This window comes from Rana temporaria, chromosome 3, assembly GCF_905171775.1.
Source record: "Rana temporaria chromosome 3, aRanTem1.1, whole genome shotgun sequence".
NCBI classification, from domain to species: Eukaryota; Metazoa; Chordata; class Amphibia; order Anura; family Ranidae; genus Rana; species Rana temporaria.
Genome location: NC_053491.1, coordinates 378,733,936 through 378,753,028, shown reverse-complemented (window position 1 = coordinate 378,753,028; position 19,093 = coordinate 378,733,936). Strand labels below are relative to the sequence as shown.

The 19,093-nt window shown below is 44.3% G+C and overlaps 1 protein-coding gene across 1 annotated transcript in view; it reads left to right on the top strand.

The window, feature by feature from the left end:
• LOC120930509 (PR domain zinc finger protein 4-like) overlaps positions 1–9,076 on the top strand; it is a 203,027-nt gene extending 193,951 nt beyond the window's left edge. Inside the window, 1 exon segment of the mRNA XM_040341687.1 lies at positions 8,602–9,076. Coding sequence (XP_040197621.1) covers positions 8,602–8,887 — 286 coding nt within the window. The 3' untranslated portion in view covers positions 8,888–9,076.
• Positions 9,077–19,093: the final 10,017 nt, after the last annotated feature.

The window sequence follows — 19,093 nt, the reverse complement described above, 5'->3', positions numbered from 1 at the left end:
CAGGGAACATAACCCACTTGTCAATATTTAAGGAGCTGTGTCCGTCCATGGACTTCAGAGGAAAGGATTTTACGGTGAGTACAAAAAATCCTATTTTTAATCTCTCATTTTCCTCTGATAATTCATCACAGCGTTTAGATTTCTCAAGCAAAGCTCCACCAATGGTAACTGCATGCAATTTTAAATTTACTGTCTCAGTTTCTGATTGGTTTTGTAACCTCCGACAAACCTTATGGCTATTATCAACTGCACTCTGTATCTGCGCAATTTCCTCAACTTTGTCATTCAAAGAACTTTCCATTTTTAAACAGCAAGATAACAAGCCCTGCACAATACAACCTTTCCTTTTACTTTCTGAAATTTTGCTATCAAAAACACTTTTCTCTAAAAATGTCTTCATCATAGTCCACGTCTGCTTACATTTTTCTGGAATTTCAAAAGGACCGCTTAATACATTTTAATACCCATCTGTTAACTTTATCAGAACTGACACTAGCTTCACACTGAGTAAGCATTTTGACTAATACTAATACCGTATTTATTGGGGTATAGCGCGCTCCCGCGTATAGCGCGCACCCCTAAAGTTTCCCCGAAATTCCTGTGAAAAAAAGATTTTTGTACTTACAGTTTGGTGTCTTGCACGGTATCCATCGGCGGCCTCGTCGGGTCCGGCGTCTGTCTGCGGCTTCGGGTGTCCTCTTCGTCGGGTCCGGCGTCCATGGACTTCAGAGGAAAGGATTTTACGGTGAGTACAAAAAATCCTATTTTTAATCTCTCATTTTCCTCTGATAATTCATCACAGCGTTTAGATTTCTCAAGCAAAGCTCCACCAATGGTAACTGCATGCAATTTTAAATTTACTGTCTCAGTTTCTGATTGGTTTTGTAACCTCCGACAAACCTTATGGCTATTATCAACTGCACTCTGTATCTGCGCAATTTCCTCAACTTTGTCATTCAAAGAACTTTCCATTTTTAAACAGCAAGATAACAAGCCCTGCACAATACAACCTTTCCTTTTACTTTCTGAAATTTTGCTATCAAAAACACTTTTCTCTAAAAATGTCTTCATCATAGTCCACGTCTGCTTACATTTTTCTGGAATTTCAAAAGGACCGCTTAATACATTTTAATACCCATCTGTTAACTTTATCAGAACTGACACTAGCTTCACACTGAGTAAGCATTTTGACTAATACTAATACCGTATTTATTGGGGTATAGCGCGCTCCCGCGTATAGCGCGCACCCCTAAAGTTTCCCCGAAATTCCTGTGAAAAAAAGATTTTTGTACTTACAGTTTGGTGTCTTGCACGGTATCCATCGGCGGCCTCGTCGGGTCCGGCGTCTGTCTGCGGCTTCGGGTGTCCTCTTCGTCGGGTCCGGCGTCCTTCTGCGGCCTCCCCCCCCCCTTTTTCCGCTTTCCCGCGCCAAGTTTGAATACTGCGCCGGCATATACCGAGCGAAGTACACTTGCGTACACACGCGCTGACCAGGACGTGAGCGCGAGTGTAGCCGAGACTGCCCGACTATACACGAGTGTACTGCGCTCAGTAAATGTCGGCGCAGTATTCAAACTTGGCGCGGGTATCGGCGTATATCGCGCACCCACGATTTTGCCCTGATTTTCAGGGCAAAATAGTGCGCGGTATACGTCGATAAATACAGTAATTTAAAAAAAGGAAATATTTTACTCACTGCATTTGAGGCTTCACTTTGCCAGTTCCAGTCTTCTAGTACACGGCAGTCTTTTCTTTCTTCAGTTTCCAGTCTTCAGAGAATAATTCTGGGGTTCCAAACTTGTTTAGTCTTGTATATCAGACTCTCTTATGTCACAACCAGACATTAGAGTCACAGCACGGGTCTCCATCAGACTTCTGTCCAACTCACAGGATTGCTGTCACCATCGACTTCTGTTACTAAGTCCTGAAAATGCACTTCTGGTCACTTGAACGGCACCAATGTAGTGATCTCATTGGCAGCCTGCATTCGTTTCCATTCAGTTTTTGGCCTGGAACATGTCATCTAATTTTTTCTATAGCTAAAAATAGAACTATTGGACCTGTTTTAATGCGAGCTGCCTGACTCTTCCCGCAGGACAGAAGAATCATCGCTGCAATCTTTGTGACAAATTGTTTACGCAGAAAGCTCACTTGGCCTCACACATGGTGACCCACACGGGTGAGAAGAACCTGAAGTGTGACTTCTGTGAGAAGATGTTTGAGGAGGCAGGACCTCAAACAGCATGTGCTCATTCACACCTGGTGAGTAGCTGTAGTGATCTCCTAAAAGTGTGTCCGATGAATGTAGTGATATAGATGTATAGTGTCCAGTAGTCCGGTTAGATAATTGATATCTTAGATGTTAGTATGATGGCTATAAATTACGTTGTTTCGCAGCAACACAAGGCTCTCCAGAGAACACAAATTTAATTAACTTCCAATAACATACAAAGTCTACAGACGATACAAAAATCCAACAGAGTATATAATTCCTAGACATGTGCCATATTTCTCAGTCACAAGACCAGACTGAATGCCAGCTTGACTGCCTCAAAAGCTGGTCTCACATAGGAGGGAGTGGTTCTTCCAGGTCAATGGAAACTTCCCCAAGTCTAATTACCATCAATAAATACTTCCTTATGTATGTAAGGAAGTTATCCTTTTAGGTTAACAGGCCATCTCACACACACCTAGGTAAATTAACACATCTAAGGGTCTTCAGCTGTTCCTTTGATCTGTGTTTGACCACTAACCCTTTTGGTCAGCAAACACCTTTTGATGTGTAACCTTGAATGCCTGTATGTCATACACAATAACACAATATTTTAAATACCTACACATCTATATTAATATTACAACAGTAGCCACACCACTCTGCTGCTTGAACAGCTTCATATTAATGAGAAAACTGATGTCTTAAACGGGTTGTTTTTTTCTATCCCCAATTTCTCCCCCTCCTCATCAAACATGCTAATAACACTTTTTTACATTTTCACTTTATTTTCACCTTTTGGTAACATGTTACGTTGCCACAGACGGCTTGATTTTCCTGCACACCAATAACTGTCTGCCTGTATGGGAGGTACAGTATACTAAGATTCTGTAGGAGCCTGACATTGCATCAGTGATCCTGTTTAAATGCCTCTTAGTTTCTAATGCCCTATGGGCATTGTCTACATCACTGTTTCTTTTTTCTCTCCTCCTATTCCTATATGTACAGTAGGAGGCACTGTTTGTTGGTAAGATGTTTTTATTTAATTTTTTTGAAGGCGGCACTCAATAGGCATGTCATATATCACAGATACAACCCCCAATTCCAAAAAAACTCTGTAAAATCTACATAAAAACAGAATGCAATGATTTGTAAAGCTCATAAACCCATTTTTTATTCACAATCGAAAACGCATCAAAAGTTTTAACTGAGAAAATTGACAATTTTAACCACTTGGTGCCCCCAGGCCGTTATATGACGTCCTTGACTTTCTGGGGGTATATCTGAATGATGCCTGCAGCTACAGGCATCATTCAGATATTGCCGTTTTCAGCTGGCGATTTCCTACACCATAAAAACGATCTTGTTCTTGACACCGCTTGATCATTCTTACAGGAAGCGAGATGGTACGCCCCCACCCTCCCGCCACCCTCCGGTGCTTCTACGGTGGGTCGGAGAACGGATCCGCCGGCCCCAGATGTTGACCATAGAGACTTCGGCGTACAAGATGATCGCTGAAGTCTCTATGATCGTCTGAGGCTGGGCGCAATGTTATGACCTCGCGCTCGGCTTCTGCATTAAAAAAAAACTGTGCCGCCTCGACTGGGAAGCCGAGATCAGTTTATTTATTTTTTGGGATTTCAGGCTTCCCAGCCTAGAGGTGAGATATGGGGTCAATAAGACACCACATCTCGCTGTAAAGAGGACCTGTCATGCTTATTCCTATTACAAGGGATGTTGCAATGACCGCCATTGTATTCTCTATGGTCTCTGCTAAAAAAAAAATATATGTTTGGGGTTCTATGTAATTTTCTAGCAAAAAATTATGATTTTTATATGTAGGAGCGAAGTGTCAGAATTTGCCTGGATGCAAAGTGGTTACGAAAAAAAATAAGGTAATTTTGAAATGGCAGCAACACGTCTCAAAGTTTGGACAGGGCAGGAAAAAGCTGGCAAAGTGGTACTAACGAGGTAGAGCATTTTTTACCTAGTTGGGGATATTTGCAACAAGTTTGAAAGTAAAGATGAGCAGAGGCTCACCAATCTGAAAAGCTGCATCTAAAAATTGTTGGACAATTTCAGAATAATGTTCCTCAACATAAAATTACAAAGACTTTAAATATATTATCTACAGTACATAATATCAAGACTCTGAGAATCTGGAGAAATCTCTATGTGCAAATGACAAGGCTGTAATGCAATATTGGATGTTTGTGCTCCTCATACCCTCAGACAACACTATAAAAACAGGCATGATTATGTGATGGACATCGCTGCATGGGTTCAGATATATTTCCAGAAATCGCTTTCTGTAAACACTGTTTGCCGTGCCATCCAAAAATGAAAGGTAAGATCTATAATGCCGGGAGGAAGCCATACCTGAACATGATCCATCTTCGTCTCTAGGCCAAAGGCCATTTAAAATGGTATGTTGCAAAGTGGAAAACTTCTGTGGTCAGACGAATCAAAATGTAAAATTATTTTTGGCAAATGTGTTTTCTGGACTAAAGAGGAGAGGGACTTTCCGGATTGTTGTCACCGCTTAGTTCAAAGGTCTGCATCTCTGATGGTATCGGGGAGCATTAGTGGGTATGGAATTGGCAGCTTGCACATTTGGAAAGGCACCATCAATGTTGAAAGATATATCCAGGTTTTAGAGCAACATATGCTCAGGCTAGAATTGGACAACGTTTTTGCCCCAAAACTCCAGCAACTGGTCTCGGTTCCCAGATTTTGAGTGTTAAAAGGAAGTGGGGATGCTAAACCGTGGTAAACGTGGCCCCTTGCCAGCTTTTTGTTTCCCCGTCCCAACTTTTTTGCGACATCTTGCTGCCATCAATTTCAAAATTGCCTTCCCCTTTTCTCTTAAAATGGTCCATTTACTAATTTTAATGTTTTTTTTTATTTTTCTATTGTGAATACAATATGGGTTTATGAGATTTATAAATCATTGCATTCTGTTTTGATGTAGATTTTATACAATGGTCCAATTTTCTGGGATCTGTATGATACTGATGTAATAACATTGTTTCTTGAAGTAGATTGGTTGTTATCCTATTTATACCAATAAAAGAACAGACAAGGACATGTGGCTCTATTGCATTAAATACGGAATGTTTTTACAGACCGCTGAGGCTTGCACACTGTGGCTGGTAGTTCCAACTGTAAGACCCCTTTCACACTGAAGCGTTTTTACAGCGTTTTAGCGCTATTAAAATGCTCATAAAACGCTCTCCATGCATCTCAATGGACCCTTTCACACAGATTCCTGCAAGCAGCATCTTTGGAGCAGCTTTTGGGCACTGAAAAAAAACGCTCCAAAAATGCCCCTCTCTATTGAAATGAATTGAAAGCGCTGTAAAAACGCCTTACCCTTTCACACTGTGGCACTGCAAAAACCAGGGCTGTGGAGTCGGAGTCGAGGAGTCGGGGGAAATTTTGGGTACCTGGAGTCGGAGTCGGAGTCGGCAAACAATGCACCGACTCCGACTCCGACTCCTACTAAATTTAGATTGGAATAAAAAAAAAAAAAAGCAAGTTTAAATGTCCCAATTCACAAAAAGTTATAATTAATGACTCCTCTACTGTAAGAATAAATACCAATGCATGCAGTGCCTCACGTAACCGCAAAACGAACACGTTAAGTGACCGTGAAGAAGCATGCTTTTCATGTGCTTCACTATATGGCACGCAACGCACAATTAGGAGCTGCAATACTTATACTTTCCATAGTGTTGTGTTCTGCTTTTACAGGGAACGCAGCGTCCATGTGTAACCTAGCCTCTCACTGATAAGGGATTAAATAAATATGTTTTTTGCAGGACTAGAGAGTGAGACACTTGTATAAGTGAAGGGAATAGAGGGCCAATAGTCCAAGACTGAAGCTGTAAACCATTGCAAAAACTGCTGTCATTTAGCTAAGGCTATAAAAACGTGTAAACTCCGATTGTTAGCTTAAACTTTAAACATGACTATGGGATTCTCCTAGGAAAATCATGTTTTAGAATAAATGCCCCTTCCTGGATCCTCCCACTGCCCTATCTTCAGCAGCAGATAAGCACACAAAGGAGAAAGCAGCAGCCCAACTACCTTTAACAGCCCTAAAAATAATAAAGTCTGACTTAAGAGCCTCTATAAAAGAGGATCTGGCAGAGGCAATTCTCTTCCTTAGAACTCTACATTGAATTGATTTGCATTTGCTAAGCCTATAACTACATTTCAAGATTAATATAAACCATTTCTAGGTTTTGCAGATTTTGTTTTTGGTTCATTATAGATAAGCTTTGTTTTTGTTCTAAAACAACCAAATAATGTGGTTTGTATTTTTGAACTGGTAAAAATCCTGTTCCTGATGTTTATGCCTGCTGCTACTATCCAGCCACTTGATTGATTAATATTTTTTTTTTTATAAAACGTTGTTTTCATTGTGTTTGTCTTTTGCTTAAACTGTGCAATACAGTAGACTGTTGGCTTCCCAGCCAGTAGTCCTGTGGTAGGTTGCGTTTCTTTCCCTCAAGGAATGTATAAAATACATTCGCATATTAATACAGAGGAGTCGGAGTCGGAGTCGGAAGTACATAAAACTGAGGAGTCGGAGTCGGAATATTTATCTACCGACTCCACAGCCCTGGCAAAAACGCCCTAAAACTTTAGGGTCTTAGCGGTGCTTTACCAGCACATTGGGATTGCAGATGAGGCTTCGCTTGAAAAATGCCCCAGTGTGAAAGGGGCCTTAGACTTTCTCTTTAGAACCCGCTCGAGCCTGTGATGGCAAATTAAGTGGCAGACACAGCCTCCTCAGTGCATCTCTAAACAGAAGGGCTCACTGCTTCTAGTTGCTATGGTGGTGTTTTTAGGAGTAAATCATCACTTTCTCAAGCCTAACTAGCTGTGGGTTTGTTGCAGCAATAGTTGAAGTATGGCAATTTAAGTGAACTGGACGGATATGTGATGCATTAAAAAAAGTGAAGTAAAGCTCTTTAACCACTTCCAGACCTGCGCACGACGATGTACGTCCTATTTTTAAAGATTGATATCTCGGTAACGGCAGCAGCTGCTGCCACAACCGAGGTATCGATCTTTAGTGTGCGCGGTCTGGTACACGATAACGGCGGTCTCCGCGGCGCATTCGCCACGAGATCGGCGTTATCGGTGGCGGGAGAGGGGCCCCCCCTCCGGCCGCTCTCCCGCGCCCTCCGCCGCTTACCGGAGCCGTCGGTAGCGACGGAGGAGATCGGGACCGTTCGGCAGCTGAGCGGGGACGAGACTGAAGGAAAAATCTCCTTCGCCCGTCCCCATAGCTCTGCTGGGCGGAAGTGACGATAAAACGTCAGTCCCGCCCAGCCTCTTAAAGAGACAATTTTTTTTTTTGTCATTTGAAAAAATGACAGTTTCAAATTTTTATTTATTTTTTTGCATTTTTGTCTAAATATGAGATCTGAGGTCTTTTTGACCCCAGATCTCATATTTAAGAGGACCTGTCATGCTTTTTTCTATTACAAGGGATGTTTACATTCCTTATAATAGGAATAAAAGTGATCAATTTTTTTTTTCAGTGTAAAAAGTAATCAAATAAATAAAAAGAAATAAGAAAACCCCCAAAAAAATTTTTTAAAGCGCCCCGTCCCGACGAGCTCGCGCGCAGAAGCGAACGCATACGCGAGTAGCGCCCGCATATGAAAACGGTGTTCAAATCACACAAGTGAGGTATCGCCGCGATCGTTAGAGCGAGAGCAATAATTCTAGCCCTAGGCCTACTCTGTAACTAAAAAAATGCAATCTCTAGAACTTTTTAAACATCGCCTATCGAGATTTTTAAGGGTAAAAGTTTGACGCCATGCCACGAGCGGGCGCAATTTTTAAGCGTGACATGTTGGGTATCATTTTACTCGGCGTAACATTATCTATCACAATATATAAAAAAATTGGGCCAAATTTATTGTTGTCTTATTTTTTAATTCAAAAAAGTGATTTTTTTCCAAAAAAAGTGCGCTTGTAAGACCGCTGCGCAAATACGGTGTGACAAAAAGTATTGGAATGACCACTATTTTATTCTCTAGGGTGTTAGAAAAAAATATATATAATGTTTGGGGGTTTTAAGTAATTTTCTAGCAGAAAAAACTGTTTTAGTCTTGCAAACATCAAATCTGAAAAACACCTTAGGTCTGGAAGTGGTTAAACACAGACTACAATAGATTAAGATTGTGTACAATTATATACAAATATATATAACAGCACTTCATTCCTAAAAATAATCATCAATCGGAAAAATTCCAGGTTTGACCACTAGATGGAGACCTGAGTTGTAAGTGGACATAAGGTGTAGCTTCTATATTTGTCACAGTATACTACTAGATATTATATTTTATCCCTTTTTCTACCTCTACCAGTGACCGCCAGATAAAGTGCCCAAAATGCGACAAGCAGTTCTGCAGGACCAACCGCCTGAAGAAACACCTGAATTCCCATGAAGGGAAGAGGGACTATGTATGCGAGAAGTGCTCCAAGGCCTTTCTCACCAAATACCACCTCACACGACATCTGAAGATCTGTAAAGGCCCCACCACAGCACCACTTACTGATGTGGACGAGGAAGAAGATGACTCTGAGGATGAGAAGTTACTAAGCTCAGACTGTAATGTATTTAATACCGATGGGAATCTCTCTCATACGTGACATGAGTGGTGTGGACGCTATTTATTTTATTTATTGTGCGCGTCCATCTTATCGGACTGAGTTCTCAGTGCACGATTGGAAGAAAAACATTTTTTATGCTGGCTCCGGGCTGTATAGAAGGGGCCTTAATGTTGATTTGTGTACATAAATGAAGTATCCATATATAAAAAAAGGAAATTGTGAAAGTTCTGCTTGCTTTGTAAATATGCACCAACCCGATCAACTGGGAAAAAAACTATTTCCTGACTGGCTCCATGGCAGCATACGTGTGGGTTAGCCCCGCCTCCATAACTACCCAATAGGACCCCTCCCCTATAAATCTTTAGCTGTGGGCTCTCAGCCTTGTTCCTTTTTTGTCCTCCTCCGTAGGACCATGTGTTTGGTTCTCCTACCTGAAAAAACAACTCATCCCTTTGATCAAGTTCAGCCGATATTGTTGGTTAAATTCTCCAATAAGCCTTGTCTGTTAAGCAGGGTATGGAATGCATGGCAGAGTAACGCTGAAGATTGGATTATGGAGACAATTGCGCAAAGGCTGGTATACCTAGCGGTGCAGGTAGCCCTTATCTGCTGAAAGACCGGTGTGTGTCCCTGGCCGAATTGATCATGGCGGTGATGGTGAGCAGTATCGTTTTTCATGGCAGCAGTGTGTATGTTTGTAGTTTTGTTTTCCTGTTTTGTTTGGTCTTTACTTGCCCTGTGAGCAGCTGGTCCCTTCAGCGTTCCAGCCGCCGCTCCCTCTGACTTCCGGGTTCTGTCTGCGTTCCTTGCACAGACAGCCCGGACTGAAAGCGAGGCTTGGCTCACACGCGAGCGAGGCCTGGCTAGCGCATGCGCGAGGCTCGACTCGCGCACGCGCACTGGTTGCGGCTGACGCGGTCATGGCGTCATACGCTCCAGCCCTTAAAGCTAGAGAGAGACATGTGTACACTGGGGGCGTGCGTTCGTACGGCGGTTCCCGGTGTACTGTCCTTATCATATCTGGGTAAGTGTTCTGGTTCAGTCTAGGCTAAAGGTTTCTCATGTTCTCTGCTTGACATTTAACCAGGGCCGGCCTTTGGGGTGTGCGAGCTGTGCGCCCGCACAGGGCGCCATGGCCAACAGGGGGCGCCGTGCGGCCAGCACAGCTCGCAGAATGTGAGTCACCTCTTCCTCCTCATTGTCGCTCCCGGCAGAGGATAGAGGGGCCCAGGACAGCAAGGCGCTCAGTGCGGGTGTTCTTAGGTGCAGAGTGATGTGCAGCTTCACCCCCCTCTCCCTTCCACGACTTTCACATGCTGGAGGGAGAGGGACAGACCAGTGTGTCAGGCAGCCAATAGCGCTGCCCTTCTGAGTGGGAGGGCGTGACTTCTAGGTTGCTCCGCCTATCACCACCCCCTTAGCCAATCAGATTGCCCAGCCCGCCACATTTGACCAGGAGAAGATGATAGTGAGGGATGCAGCAGAGGATCCGACATACCTGAGAATGAAGAAGGTATGATCATCATGTCACTCACTCTCACTGGTAATGCAGAAGTCTAATGATCAGTGTGTTCTGTCCTGTGTGTAGATTAGACAATGACTTCCCCTCAGTGTCTTCTCACACTGCTTCTTATCTGTGTTTTTATTTACACTGCACACAGCACAGTGACTGAAGATTATACTTCTGCAAGATGTTTTTAAAGCTGTGTGCAGAGTTGGGGTCAGCTATCCCTGATTTATCTAACTTTCCTTGTTGTCTTTGAAGGAATTAGCTGGTCAGGCTGGAAGCTTCACAGACCTGTTAACCATTTACTGTCCTCCTGTGCTTGAGAAATGACTGTTAGAATTATTTATTTATTTTTTGGCACTTAAAGCGGATGTCCCCTGACAAAAAAAAAAATAATTAAAAGCCAGCAGCTACAAATACTGCAGCTGCTGACTTTTAATATTAGGACACTTACCTTTCCTGAAGTCCAGCGCCGTCCGCAGCAGAGGATGAGCGATCGCTGGTCACTCTGCTGCCCCCCGCCATCCTCGGTGAGGGAACCAGGAAGTGAAGCACTCCGGCTTCACTACCTGGTTCCCATGCTGACTGGTTCCCGCTGTGTTCTCAGAACACAACGGGGGGGGGGACGGGATCTGAGGTTCTGCCCGCAGTCTACCCGCAGACTGTGTGGCTAGAAATGTGGGTGCAAATATGCACCCCCCTGAAAGGTGTCAAATGTGACACCGGAGGGGAGGGGGGTTTCCGATGAGCTGGAGTGGAGGTGGAGCTCCGCTTTAAAGTTATAGCTTGTAAACTCCTGTTTGCAGTGATCAATGTTTTTCCACACTGGTCACTGCTAGGACACACTTGTATAATGTCTGCAGTCTCTGACCATCTCCTGTGTTATGATCACAGTCTGACCTTCTCTTATTTTATATCTGCAATCTCTGACCCTCTCCTGTACAATGTCTGCAATCTCTAACCTTTTCCTGTACAATGTCTGCAATCTCTGACCCTCTCCTGTACTATGTCTACAGTCTCTGACCCTCTCCTGTAGTATGTTTTGCAGTCTCTGACCATCTTCTGTAGTATTTCTGCAATAAAGGGGGCTACAGGCACAGTAGGTGGTGAGAGAAGGTGTACCTAGGCATTCTGGATAGTGAGGGATGGGGGGCCCAGGCATGTTGGGTTTTTCCCTCTTTGTGTATGTTTAGGTGACCAGGGGGTGAGGGGTAAAGGTGGGGGGGGGCACCACAGAATTAGCTCGCACAGGGCGCCTGAACACCTAAGGCCGGCCCTGCATTTAACTCTCCTGTTACAGTGTCTATTCAAGACTACATGGACATTTCTCTGCCTTTCAGTGGCCAGCCCTCCCTCAACAGGTATGGCTAGGGGGAAAACTATGTTTTTCTGCACCTGCTGGGGGGGAAGAGAGTGGAGTATAGGGCATAGTGTGACTATTTTTGTTTCTCATTTCTCTTTATCTCAGCCCTTCTAGGTCTGACCAACAGCATAATGAGTCCCACGGTCGCAGCGGGTCTTCTAAATCACACCACCGGCACTCGTCTTCCAGACACCATAGTTCATCCAAATCTGGTCATTCTGGCAGAATTACTCCTCATCTCTCCCCCCATGATGAAAGATCAGAAAACTCTTGCTGGGGGTGCAAGGCTTCGTTATCTATTAACAAATCCCTTTGTGATCATTGTTTCTCTAAAGTAGCCAATGAAAGGGAAGGTGCAGATGAACACCTGGAAGCTCTTGTTAAAAGGGTCGTGGACAAATCCCTGCAGGAGAGAGATACTAGAGTACAGCAGGACTCTCCTATAGACCCAATGATTCCCTTATTGGATCAGGGACATTTACATGAAGCCTTCGCAGCCACTCAGGCCAGCCATCCGGCTGCCTCTCCTTCAGAAAGTGGTTCAGAATTGGATGATACAGTAATAGGCTTTGATTATGCCTTAATCCCTGCCTTAGTGAAAGCTGGTAAGGAAGTCTTGAATTTGGAAGATCCAGCTACTTCTCCCCCTAAACAGAGAAAACTCTTTAAGCAGCTCAACAAGGAGCGACATTACTTCCTGTTTATTACGGAAATAGGCGCCATTATTTCTAATGAATGGAGTAAACCTGATAAGAAAGGCTCTATGCAGTCGAAGATTACAAAATTATATCCCTTTAAACAGGAAGACGTGACACATCTTGAAACTGCTCCTTCTGTGGATGCAGCTTTAATGCGTTTGGTGAAGTATGTAACCCTTCCCTTGGAAGACACAGTTTCTTTTAAAGATCCTTTAGAAAGACGGATCGATTCAGACCTGAAGAGAATCTACTTGACAGCAGGGTCTGCCTGTAAACCCATTTTGGCTGTAGCAGCTGTCTCAAAAGCCTTAGAAGCCTGGTCTGACAGTGTTAATGATTCCCTGAGAAGCATCTCTGAAGATACAGCTAAGAACTCTCCTATCCAGGAAATTAGGCTAGCGTCCGCTTTCTTGGGGGAGGCCTCTATTGATATTACTCGCCTAGTGGCCAGGGTGATGTTGTCGGCAGTCACTGCCCGCCGTGCTTTGTGGCTCCGTCCATGGTCTGCGGATGCAGCCTTTAAAGCAGGCCTGGTGCCGTATTCCCTTTGAGGGCGGGTCCCTCTTTGGCAATAAACTCGATAGTGCCATCTCTCGGGCCACGGGAGGTAAGTCGGGGTTTCTCCCTCAAGACAGGCGTTTGCAGAATCAAAAACGCACCTTCTTCAGAGCACAGAATACAGATCGTTTGAGGGATGCACGCAACTATAGACCCAGTCGTGAATTCTCTAGACCATGGAGGTCCAGACAGCCTTCCTTTAAGAAGCAAACCAAAGGCACTACTTCTAATAGCCAGGAATCTACAAAGTCTTTTTGAGGTTGGGCCCGCCCAAACATTTCAGGTGGGGGCTCGCCTTTCCCACTTTCGGCATGTTTGGGCGGCCTCTATTCAGGACTTCTGGACCATCAAGACGGTCTCGTCGGGCCACACTTGGGTCTTCAACAGCGACCCCAGGCTCAGGTTTGTACCCACAAACCTTCCAGGCACAGAAGAGAAAAAACAAATCCTTTTGACCTACGTGAACTCTTTATTAAATCAAGGCGCAGCTGTCACTGTACCAGAAACAGAACGAGGCAAAGGCATGTATTCCCCTTTGTTTCTAGTGCAGAAAAAGAACGGTACTTGGAGACCAGTAATAGACCTAACTCATCTCAACCGGTTTATTCGGAAAGAGAAATTCAAAATGGAATCTCTGTTAACTATCCAACAGTCGATCCATCCAGGGGATTGGTTAGTGTCAATAGATTTGAAAGACACTTATTTTCATGTCCCGATGGCAACAGGTTTTCAAAAATACCTCCGCTTCTCGGTAGGCGACCAACATCTACAATTCACCTGCCTACCCTTTGGTCTCACGACCTCACCCCGGGTGTTCTCCAAGGTCCTGCTAGCTGTCGTAGCCCTTCTGCGGGTGAAAGGAGTTCGTCTTCATCACTATTTAGACGATCTATTGCTACTAGCCCAAGACAGAGATCAACTTATAGAACAGAGAGACCTAGTAATTACCACTCTCCAAGAATTCGGATGGCTGATAAATTTGGAGAAAAGTCATCTGGTCCCATCACAATCCCTAGTGTTTTTGGGTGCCCTCTTCAACACATCAATAGGCACCATCTCATTGCCAGAGGAAAAAGTTACCACAATCGGAGACAGGATCCGCAAAGCATTCGCTGCTCCTCATCTATCTTCCCTTCATTGTCTGAAGTTAATCGGTACCATGGCAGCTATCATTCTAATGGTGAAATGGGCCCAGTGGCATACTCGCCCATTTCAGAAAGGATTTCTCCAACAATGGGTCTCCTCCAGGAAGAGTCAACGCATCACGATCACTCGATCTATGAGAGGATCTCTTCTATGGTGGCTTCAGGGGAAGAATCTCCGCAACTGCCATTCGATTCGTCCCATCACTTGGGTTACAATAACATCAGATGCCAGCAATCTGGGCTGGGGCGCCCATTGCCTTTCAGAGATAGCTCAAGGCAGATGGAGCACACCTTCTCACGGAATTGTATCCAACATACTGGAACTACGAGCCGCCTTTCAGGCACTCCTGTCCTTCAGCCATCTATTGACAAATTTTTCTGTGATGCTCAGGCTGGACAATACGACCGCCGTGGCCTACATAAAGAAACAGGGTGGAACTCGCAGCTGGACCCTACTTCGAGAAGTGGAACCAATTATGAATTGGGCCCAGAAGAATCTGGCCAACATCTCGGCAGTATACATTCCGGGGATTCAGAATGTTCAAGCGGACTTCTTATCTCAAGTCCAGTTGGACAACAACGAATGGTCCCTACACATAGATGTGTTCAATTGGCTTCTAACCCTGGGAATATCCCCAGAAGTGGATCTGTTTGCGTCTCCATGCAACCATAAGTTGATGAAGTATTATGCGAGGGGCAGGGATCCCCAAGCCTATGGGATAGACGCTCTCACAGATCAATGGAGATTCCAAAAAGCTTACGCCTTTCCACCAGTCCCTGTGGTCTTTCGGTTCCTTCACCGTCTCAGATCGGAGAATGTGGAAATCCTTGCAGTGATCCCTTTTTGGCCAAACAGGCCCTGGTTTTCTCTCCTATCGCTCCTCAGTTATCGGGACCCAATCCCTCTCCCCCCCAGACCAGATCTTCTCTCCCAAGGCTCAATGTGGCACCCATGCCCAGCTCATCTGCACCTCAGGGTGTGGTTCTTGAAAGGGGAAGGCTTGAAGCACTAGGATGTCCAGAAGAAGTTATGTCAACCCTTCTTAACGCCAGGAGAGATAATACTAACAGGGTGTATGAACGTATTTGGTCAAAGTTTTCAGACCACATTTCTTCGAGGTCTAACTCTTCTAGCTCCCCAGAGGTTCAAGATATTCTTAGCTTCCTACAAACGGGCTTGGTCTTACCTTTAGCGGGTCAGTTCTCTCCGGGTGCAAGTCTCAGCCATCTCTGCGTTTACGGGGGTCTCTTGGGCTAACCATCCCTTGGTTCGCCAGTTTTTCAAAGGTGCCATTCGGCTCAGGCCCCAGAGAAAACCGAGGTTTCCCAAATGGGATCTGCCTCTTGTTCTGGACTATCTTACCTCGATCAGCTCTAATCCGGATAAGCCTCTATCAGCTAGAGATCTTACTCTCAAAACCATCTTTCTAGTTGCAGTCACTTCAGCTAAAAGGATCTCCGACATAAGAAATCTGGGCTCAAAAGAACCGTTCCTGACCTTCTTTCCTGACAGAGCAGTGTTAATTCCTATGCTGGGCTCAAATCCTAAAGTGACATCCATTTTTCATGAAAATCAGGAAATTGTCCTGCCCACCTTTGGGTTATCTGAAGATCAAAGTGTTCATCCCCTTGATGTAGGACGCACATTAAATCTATACCTAGAAATGACAAAATCCTTCAGGCAAACAGACTTTCTTTTCGTCCTTCTCCATGGAAAAAACAAGGGAAAGCGGGCATCAATCAGATCCATCTCAACTTGGATAGTTCAGACCATCCAGAGGGCATATAAAGATAAGGGCCTGGCTCCTCCAGAGGCAGTAACTGCACATTCAACTCGGAGCATCTCGACTTCTTGGGCAGCCTCACGTCATGTCGCACCTGAAGTTACATGCAGAGCGGCTTTGTGGTCATCAATTAATACCTTTGTTTCTCACTACTGTATTGAACCAGCTGCTTTGTCTTCTTTGAGTTTTGGTTTACAAGTGCTGTCGGTGGACAGTGTTAAATAAATTTATTTTCTCAGCATTTTTGCCCACCCGGGTTTCTTTTTGGTGAGTTATTTCCCACACGTATGCTGCCATGGAGCCAGTCAGGAAAAAGGAAAATTTATTTCCAAATACTTACCGTAATTTTCCTTTCCTGATAGGCTCCATGGCAGCAGGAGTCCCTCCCAAAATGCGTGGAGTAGGATAGTTACGGAACAAAGCTGAGAGCCCACAGCTAAAGATTTATAGGGGAGGGGTTCTATTGGGTAGTTATGGAGGCGGGGCTAACCCACACGTATGCTGCCATGGAGCCTATCAGGAAAGGAAAATTACGGTAAGTATTTGGTAATAAATTTTCCTTTTTGTTGTCTCTTCGTCATTAGTGGAAAGACCTCTGTGTTCAAATGCATTGTTACAGGAAGCTGTAAATTAAAATAGAAGTTCACCCAAATGCGAGAGTTCAGGTTTATGTCAGTGAGAGAGTAACAAAATTGATCCTGAAAAACAGAGTTCAAAAAAGTTATAAATTGATTTACATTTTAATGAGTGGAAAGGGTAATCGATCCCCTATCGGCAAGATTTCTGTCTCCCAGGTGTCTTATATACAGGTTAGAGCTGAGATTAGAAGCGCACTCTTAACCACTTGCTTACTGGGCACATAAACCCCCTTCGTGCCCAGGCGAAATTTCAGCTTCCGGCACTGCGTCGCTTTAACTGACATTTGCGCGGTCGTGCGACGTGGCTCCCAAAAAAAATTGACGTCCTTTTTTCCCCACAAATAGAGCTTTATTTTGGTGGTATTTGATCACCTCTGCGGTTTTTATTTTTTGCGCTATAAACAATAAAAGAGCGACAATTTAAAGAATATATATATTTTTTACTTGTTGCTATAATAAATATCCCAATTTTTAAAAAAAAAAATGTTTTTTTTTCTCAGTTAAGGCCGATACGTATTTTTCGACGTATTTTTGTAAAAAAAAAATCGCAATAAGCAACTGGTTTGCGCAAAAGTTATAGCGCCTACAAAATGGGGAACAGAATTATGATTTTTTTTTTTATTTATTTTTTTTACTAGTAATGGCGGCCATCTGCGATTTTTATTGGGACTGCGATATTGCGGCGGACGTATCGAACACTTTTGACACAAATTTGGGACCATTCACATTTATACAGCAACCAGTGCTATAAAAATGCACTAATTACTGTATAAATGTGACTGGCATGGAAGGGGTTAACACTAGGGGGTGAGGAAGGGGTTAAATGTGTATCCTGGGTGTGTTCTAACTGTGTAGGGGGAGGGGGGCGACTGGGGGAGGTGTGTCCCTATGTACAAGGGACACAGATCGGTCTCCTCTCCTCTGACAGCACGTGGAGCTCTGTATTTACACACAGAGCTCCACGTCCCTGCTGTGTTACCGACGATCGCGTGTACCCGGCGGACATCGCGGCCGCCAGGTACACGCATCGGCTCTTCGGCGATGCGCCGGGACAGTGTTTACCCGCTGCGCGCCCCCCAGTGGCGCGCGCGGGTAATGCACAAAAAAGGACGTCTAAAGACGTCCACTCGGCACTTGAGAGCCGCGCTGTGGACGTCTTTTGTCTATAGCGCGGATCTCAAGTGGTTAAAGGGAGTCCTCCTAATCTCAGCTTGTTACCTGTTTAAATGACACTTGTCCACAGAAGCAATCGATCAGATTTCCAATCTCTCCTCCATGGCCAAGACCAAAGGGCTGTCCAAGGATGTCGGGGACAAGATTGTAGACCTACACAAGGCTGGAATGTGATACGAGACCATTGCCAAGCAGCTTGGTGAGAGGGTGACGAAAGTTGGTGCGATTTATTTGCAAATGGAAGAAAAACAAAATGACTGTCAGTCTCGCACGGTCTGGGGCTCCATGTAAGATCTCGCTTCATGGAGTTTCAATGAGAAGGGTGAGGAATTGGCCCAGAACTACACGGGAGAATCTGGTCAATGATCTCAAGGCAGCTGGGACCATATTCGCCAAGAAAACAATTGGTGACACACTACTCCGTGAAGGACTGAAATCCTGCACTGCCTATAATGTCCCCCTTTAAGAAAGAAATTTGCAAGTGATCATCTGATTCAGAGAACTGGATGAAAGTGTTGTGGTCAGATGAGACCAAAATCAAGCTCTTTGGTATCAACTCAACTCGCCGTGTGTGGAGGAGGAGGAGGAATGCTGCATATGACTCCAAGAACACCATCCCCACCCTCAAACATGGAGGTGGGAACAATATGCCTTGGGGGGTTCTGCTAAGGGGGCAGGACAACTTCACAGCATCAAAGGGGCGAAGGATGGGGCCATGTACCATCAAATCTTGGCTGAGAACCTCCTTCCCTCAGTCAGAGCATTGAAAACGGGTTGTGGATAGGTATTCCAGCATGACAATGACCCAAAACACACGACCAATGCAACAAAGGAGTGGCTCAAGAAAGTAGCACATTAAGGTCCTGGAGTCTCCAACCTTAATTCCATAGAAAATATGTGGAGGGAGCTGAAGGTTCCAAACATCAGCCTCGAAATCTTAATGACTTGGAGAGGATCTGCAAAGAGGAGTGAGACAAAATCCCTCCTGAGATGTGTACAAACCTGGTGGCCAACTACAAAAAACGTCTGACCTCTGTGTTTGCCAACAAGAGTTTTGCCACCAAGTACTGAGTCATGTTTTGCAAAGGGGTCAAATACTTATTTCACTCATGAAAATGCAAATCTATTTAAAACTTATTTTTAAAATATGTTTTTCTGTTTTTTTTTTTTTTTTTTGTTCTGTCTCTCCATGTTAAAAAAAAAAAAAAAAACTACGATTTAAAATTTATAGACTGATTGTCTTTGTCAGTGAGTCAGTACAAAATCAGCAGGGGATCAAATACTTTTGTCCCCTTGCTGTATAAATGGAGATAAAGAAAGGAGCACATGTTTGTAGCCCTAATCATGAGAGCAGCCCAGGTTGACAATGGTGCTCCTCC